This window comes from Sarcophilus harrisii, chromosome 3 (genome assembly GCF_902635505.1).
Source record: "Sarcophilus harrisii chromosome 3, mSarHar1.11, whole genome shotgun sequence".
NCBI classification, from domain to species: domain Eukaryota; kingdom Metazoa; phylum Chordata; class Mammalia; order Dasyuromorphia; family Dasyuridae; genus Sarcophilus; species Sarcophilus harrisii.
The window spans coordinates 220,171,344-220,179,040 of record NC_045428.1 but is presented as its reverse complement, the minus strand read 5'-3'; the positions used below and the strand labels follow the sequence as shown (position 1 = coordinate 220,179,040).

At 37.6% G+C, this 7,697-nt stretch overlaps 1 protein-coding gene across 3 annotated transcripts in view; it reads right to left on the bottom strand.

Moving 5' to 3' along the window:
- Positions 1-35: 35 nt before the first annotated feature.
- Positions 36-7,697, bottom strand: part of SLC9A7 (solute carrier family 9 member A7) — a 195,090-nt gene continuing 187,428 nt past the window's right edge. For all 3 annotated transcript variants that reach the window (XM_031959079.1, XM_031959080.1, XM_031959081.1), the window contains one exon: positions 36-5,020. In XM_031959079.1, coding sequence (XP_031814939.1) covers positions 4,772-5,020 — 249 coding nt within the window. In that variant the 3' untranslated portion in view covers positions 36-4,771. The remainder of the gene's footprint in view (positions 5,021-7,697) is intronic.

Below are 7,697 nucleotides of genomic sequence, written 5' to 3'. Positions count from 1 at the left end.
TAACCAATTTAGGTTATTTTTTTGTGGTGGGGAAGAAAGAGGAGACGAGGCAAAGAAAATCATTCTAATAAATTTAAGTGATTATCTCACTTCCCAGTGCTACTTCTCACTGAGGACAGTAGCCATCCCCTTGCCAGTAGATCCTAATGACTTAACAGTATTAGAAAACTGCCCATGACATTAGCAAGAGAAATCTAGCACAAGCCATTTTCAATGAGAAAGGAATTCACTGGCAGCCTTGTTGGGTACCCACCAAGTGTGATTGATTGTGGTAACTTAGAGATTCATTATCAAAAACAGAACAAGTTAAATTTACCATGTGGCGAGAGAGAAAAATAAATCTTTCAAAACCAATAACCTGGTTCTTGAATTCCACTCCCTCTCTCAAATACAAAATCAGGCCAGTTCACATTTCACAATAGCTATTAGAAGCTATTTCTTAAATCATTTTCTTGGAACTAACCTGGTCAGTTCAAACTGATCTGTGTTTAACTAGATTGTGTTGATTGTCTTTCTTAACTACATTATTAATAAACATTTGCTCAGCAAAGATCTTGGCCACAGGAAGCATCTGAGGGAGTATATTAAGTTCCCATCAGGGAAAACCCTAGAATGACATTAATATAATAATAGTTTTTCTTTTTTTCTTTTTTTTTTTACTTTGGGGAATGTTTAACCTTCCTCTTTCCCCCTGAAACGCTTTCATTTGTCAGAATTTTCTCTAATGCCTAATTTTGCACCTGGGGTTATATTTTTCTGATTTTCAAAATTATTTTAAATGATAGATGATATTTCACGGGCCTGAGGCCCAAGTTAAAGAGCTTTTTGCCATTAACTTAATGGAAATATTTTCTCTTTACAAGATGCTCTCTGGCTATCACGCATCCAAGCTTATTTGTCTTGCTGGTCCAGTGAACACTTGGGCTGGCCAGGGCCTGTGAGGTACCTGTGCCTTTCCTATATTTATCTTCAAGAAAACCCTAGGAAAGCCATTACTCCCTTTACTGCAATTGTATACCAATGTCATTACAAAATGCCACAAACTGCTTCTCCAAGAGAGGAACCTAAGTCTGAGTCTTTCAAAAGAGTCATTACTGGAGCTCTTTTTGTTCAGTGGTGGGGGTGAGTGTGGGGTTTGTGGGCATGCTCTAAATTTTGGTATGACTGACATTTGTTTTAGAAGAACACACAACTTCCTGAAAGCCTTCTACTTCCTTTGAGATCAGGAATCCTGTGTCAGCCTGGATTCAGAATAGGTTCCTAAGGTACACTAAGATGTAGGGGGGGGATGATCAGAGTTGGTTTGAAGAAGAGGAAATCTTGAACATCATTTCAAGTATTTATTTCAAAATGATGGGGAGTTTTCTAGGTGTGTGAGTATCTTTAGAGGCAGCATCTGGCATGTCTCAGAAACAGAAGGCTGCTGTGATGCTGCCCTGGTAACAGCAGAGTTGGCAGGGGTTTTTTAGCACACAGCTGTCTTTCACTTGAAGCAACAACAAACTCTGTTTTTACCACACACAGGGATCAAGGTCATGGGGGTAGGCTTCCTAATACCCTCTCTACATAGAGACATGCATACCTTAGCTCCTCCACCAAGATTTCAAACACCCCCTTCTCAGTTGGAATTTATAGAATGTCTTTTTCATTTTTTAATCCCCTGAAAATTCTTCCCTCCTAGGTTGCTGATGAATGTGTGACTGCTTGAATAGGCTCAGCACTTCAGACTTAATTATTAAATAGTAGGAACCTGTCTTTAATGTGCTCCCTGGCAGGACAGACTCGTCATGCTCCAGAACAAAATAGGCTTAGCAGAACTACTTTGGAGAATGATGCTCATAAATACTATTTCTCTTTCCCCTCAAGATTTCCATTTTTCAGATCTGTGTAGATCATTTAATCAAATGTTCTATTTCTTGTTCATTTTGGTCTGGTTTTTCATAAGGTTGGTAAAGTTCAATTTGACCTCACGTTAAAGACAACTAGTACTACTCATTGTGGGCAGTGGACTTTATAAATTTCTATTGTCTTTTCAAGGAAGGTTGATAAGTTATGTCAGGTTGAAGTTGTTGTCAGCGATCAAAAAATCTTGCTGGAATCTCAGCTAGATTATTAGCTGGATTATTCTTTCCAATTTTAAGACCAAAAATGGGAATTACCCAAGAAATGAGTATTTGAAAAGCCACAAAGTATTAGGGAAAGCCCATAGGAAAAAGACAAGAATTACTCAAGAGATTCCTAGTTTTGACAAATTTTCTACTGCTCCTGTTCAGGTGGCTCGGAGTGAAGTGTTTGTGGTGAAGAAAAACCCACAACACAGATCTTTGTGTGTGTATTTGAGGTACAGAGGAATTCAGGTTCTGATGGCAAAAACTTAGCAGGTTTTCCTCCACTTTGGCAGTTTCCTATGATTAACAGTAACTTTTCCTAGAAATTTAAGACAGTAGTAACTCCATGCCAGTAATGGTAGTGAAGGCTTGGTGTGAGCAAGTTTATTTGAAATAAGGCCTACCCAACATTCAGGATATTTTTGCCAGTGTGTTCCTTCCTTCTGATATAAATGAACAGATGTTAAATTTGAGGTGGGAGAGGCTTGGGTGAAAAAACACACAATAAAAATCCAGTTCTGCAGAAACGCTAGCTAGGGACTTGTCCTTACATAAGACTATGCCTTATAGGGAAAAGATTCTGCATTGGCCTTTTGTACCAAGCTGCACACACAAAGTCTGACAGTTCTAATCGGGATGCAGACACCGACCACCACAGAAAGCCTGCACTGCCAGATATTTTCTGAGAAAGCTGCTTCGTGTGTCTATAGGTGTTGTATTCTCAAATACTTTCCTGACTGTCCAGGCCCTCTATAATATCCAATTAGGAGTTTCATTAGGTTCTTTCAAAAGCACAGAGATAAAGTTTCATCCACCATAGTCTTAGCAGATGTTTCTCTACTGAAGAGACATAACTGAGGAGGTAGTTTCTCATTTTAAGGATTCACTTCTACGTGTCCACACTCTACCTTAACAGTAAACAGTATTTATAAAATAATTTTGAATGCACCAAAACTCTGGTTTCTCTCACACTTCATGTTTAATTCTAAAGTTTTTATGGGGCTATGATAAATGGCTCACTTATGAGTATACACTATGAAAAATCAAGTAAAGGTAATTTACAGTGTGATGGGAACTACTTTCCTTTGGGTAATAAGAAAAAAACGGATGTATTTTCAATGCATTTACAAAAATGGGGCCCCCAAATATTCTAGTTTCAAAGCTGAAAGATGCAAGAAAAGTTATATTCTTGCAGAGAACTGTTTTGGCATTTCAGTCCTTTTAGATGTCTTTGACAGGCAGTAAAGATCACAGAAAGAATCTTACTATTAACAAAGCAAAAAAAGAAAAAGAAAAAAGGGGAAAAAACCCCATCCATTCACACAGTTAAGATGATATTAGTCTCCTTAGGTAGCAAGGACACTGCCCTCTCTCTCTCTTTTTTCCCCCTTACACTGAGTGGAGTGAAGATGACTAAGATGATAAAGCCTTTAACCCTATAGCAGGTTATGCTCCCTCAGTATAGGTATTATTCAGATGAAAGAAAGGGTATCTTTCTCAAAACATCTCTACCTTTATACAATTGCTAAGAATTTCAGCCCTCAAGTTAACTAGCCATGCTGTTGCAGGCATCTCAGGCATTTGTCAGTCCAGAAAACATCACTGAGAGAGATTCAGTGGTCCTTTAGAAAAACTATTTTCATTGCAGTATACTTCTTGTCCAGTGAAATCTCATCCCATTTCCATTTTTTTCCTCCCAAGTAAAATTCCTCTTACCCATTAAAAGGTCCTTTATCCTCTTCTTCCCCTTAGCTTCCTTAATATCCAGTCATTTATTACAATCATTTCAGTGCAAAAGAAAAGCCAAGTCAATCTTTATATTCCCATCAGTAACAGCTCAGATTCAAGTTCTGGAAGTCAGGTCTTTGGTGGGCTTCAAGAGCTTGAAAGTCGTTTGCCCTCTCCAAATACTTCCTAATCCTGGATTGCTTAACCAAAAACAAAATAAACCTTTTTCCTCCCCCTCTTACATTGCCTTTGGTTCAAATGGTCCAGAAACACATAAAGTATCCAGAGAAACTATGCCTTCTTTCCATTCTTTTCTCATGATGAAATAGAGCAGCTTTCAAAGTCATGAATCCTAGAATAAAATGTTCCTATAGCTCCAGGCTTTGGAGCTGCTATTTTATACCGTTTCTTTACATGTGAAACATTTAACACTGGTTTTCCCATCTCTTGGAGGTCCATGCTCTATTTCCTTCCATGGAGATCGTGTTATTTCCCTACCTCCCACTTTGCAGCCCAAGAGAGACTTGAAACAAATTAACAATCTGAATCACCTTTAGGGATGTCCTCCCCCCTCCCCCCCCATGCCTCTCCTTAGCTCAAAGACTGCAGGTGAATGAGTTAATAGACCATTACAGCATGCTATTTTTAAAAAAAAGGATTCTGTGTACTACTGTGTAAGAAAGTGGGAACAGGTTCATATTTGTTTTGATTTGGAAATACTTTAACCCCACCATCTGCATCTTTAATTAACAATTTTGGGGGGAGATAAGGGAGAAGTCACATTAAGGTTTGGATCTTCAGACTTCAATAAAACCACTGGTAATAGAAGTGTTATTTCTGGTCTCTGAGCATCCTCCACCACAAACAGCACGAGGGCCTGTAACCCCTCTTTACCCTGGCTATAGGCCTACCCTTATGCTTTAAGAATCTTGGGGTCATGCATTGTCTTCCAAAGGAAAAACCAGTCGGGTTCCCCTGCTTGAAACTTCATGGTCTCCCATTCCCAGGTCTCGTTCTAGTGCTTCTTCTGAGCTGCTTTTTGTTCTCCTGCCCTCAAGGCTAGTGGTGGCTGTGTGGGAGCCTGAGGAGCCATTTGCTGTGATGGTGCTGTCTCCATATGTCAGAGTGAGATCCCCATCATTCAGTATAAAATCAGAGTCTTCATCTCTCAGTTGTTCCTGATTCTGAAGAGAAAAAAAAAAGGTACCCAAAAAGAGAATGAGAGACCTTTTTATCGTTTAGTGTTAAATTCACTACTTCAAAAAATAACCAGAATCAAGGTATCCTAAATCTGTGATTCACTTATGAACAGTTATCTGATGTCAGATGCTGTGTCAAACACTGGGAAAGAAAAGAAAAGAAAAATCCATTTCTGAGCCCCAATCTCCCCAATACCTAAACAAAGGCTCACCTACAGAAGCAAAATAAGCTTTGATTTTTTAAAAAAATCTAAAAGTCATAAATTGTATTTAAGGAACTAGATTACAGACTGTTAAAATTTGTACCAAAAAAGGGAATTCTGATAATACCTGGGTGCCATTCTTAGAAATTTTCCTTTATTGTAACTTTGCCATTACAGACTATGTGATTATGGACTAGTCACCTCTCTGGGTCTCTAAGGTCATATCTAGTCCTCAATCTATTCTAGTCTCTTCACTTCCCCATATAATTCTGTCATGATGCACTGGGGAGTTTGGGACTCAAGAGATGGGTTTTCCTTTCTGTGTATCCCAGTGCTTGGCACAAATAACAAGTCCTGTGAACACAACCAACATAAATTCTTTGAAATGTGTCCCAGAATCAAGATTTGGGGATGTGTAGAAAAATGGCCACAATGGATGGTTTTTTAAATTTTTATTTTTTTATTTTTTATTTTTTTTAGGATAGAGCTCCCTTCTCCCATCTTCCTAAGTGGTACAGAGGATAGTACACTGAAGTTACAATTTGAATTCAAATCCAGCCTCAGACACTTATTATCTGTGTGACTGTGGGCAAATTATATCACTCTTACCTGGCTCAGTTGCCTCAATTATAAAATGATAATAACAGTACCTGCATTTTATGAGGATCATATGTGCTTAGCATAGAATCTGGCTCACTCTAACTACTTAAATGTTTTCTCCCTACTTTCTTCTCTACGTGGAAAGAAAAAAAAGTGAGAGGAGAGAGCAAAGCTCATTACTGATGAAGGGAAAGGCCTTTTAGAACACTCTTGCCTGTTCAGAAATAGAAATTAATACAGTATATTCTCCTCCAAGAACTGTTTACCACTGAAGCTTAGTGATAGTGAAAGTAACAAGACTGAGTAACATATCTTTAGAGGGGCTGCACTCTTAAAATAAAACACTGTGTGGGAAATGCTAAAAGGCAATATAAAACCCCCATTTGTCTCCCTTTAATATGCTTGAAGAGAAGGGGCAACTCTCCCTATCACACAATAAAAATCCAGTGGACATGGATAAATTTTAAGCTATTTCTAGGATAGTTAGTACATATAACCTTAGAAAAAGTTTTTCTGGGATGCACATCTGACCACCACAGATCTTAGTGATCCTCAAGAATATCATAGCACTTGATTCTTTGATACTGTTCATATGGCACTTAACAATAATCCTATTTTATACACGTGGACAGCACTTTACAGTTTTTGAGGCAAGAATGCTGATCATCGAAGGCTTTAGTGATTCATCGGCGTGTAATAGAATATTACTCACACGATACTTAGTAATAACATCATTTTATATGTGTCTATAGCACTTCACTGTTTTTGAAGTAATATATAATTAACTCGTTCCATATTTATACCATTTGTCTAAGTAGAATATGGATACTCTGAGCAGAGAAACCATTAGATTGTTCTATCTAGTGCTGTCTAGGTCAGGGGTTCTTAACAGGAGTCCTTGGATAGATTCTAACTGGTGAATTTAGTTGGGGGAAAAAAAATCACTTTTTTATTTCAGTATTTTTTTTTAAAATAATTGTATGGATTTTATTTTATACCTTTAAAAACATTATTCTGTGTAGAGGCCCACAGACTTTACCAGACTTCTAAAGGAGCCTATGACACACAAAAAAGTTAAAACCCTCTATAGTTGGTGCTTGCTAAATGAATGAACATAGATATGCCTGAGCAATTCTTCCCCCAGACAATACATATTCATGTTCTCTACTTTCAGTCCATTTCTAAACTGTATCATGTCAGCTAGTTGGTAATTGATCTTCATGCATTCCTTCTCCACTATGCACATTCCTAATATGACACTAATACACTGATATATTGTGAATATGTAAATGCACAATTCTCCCTTCTCTGGAAGAAAGTATATAGGATTGAGTGGGTTTCAGGTAAAAAACCACCTTTAAACAGAGCCAGAAATCTCTTCTTCTGCCAGGCCTGACATCAGGAAGACCTGAGTTCAAATCCAGCCTTAGACACTTAATAGCTGTATGATTCTGAGCAAGTCACTTTACCTATTTGCCTCAGTTTCCTCATCTGAAAAAGCACCTATCTATTGGGATTATTGTGAAGAACAAATGAAATAATATTTGTAAAGCTCTTGCACTAATGCTTGGTACACAGTTAAGTGATATATATATATATATTATATATATACATATATATATAATGTGTATAATATATATATATTATATATGCATGTTATAAATCAGCATAATTTTTATTTTCTACTTCCCTATATGAATGTCCTGTTTTCACTTCAAATTGAATGCCAAACCCTCAAAATCTAGCTTTCTGCCTAACTTCCGGATTTTTGTTGATGACAACCAGGTTTGAATATCTGGAACCACCCCTGATTTTTTCCTTTCTCTCATATGCCAACAATACTTACAACTGTGCAGCTA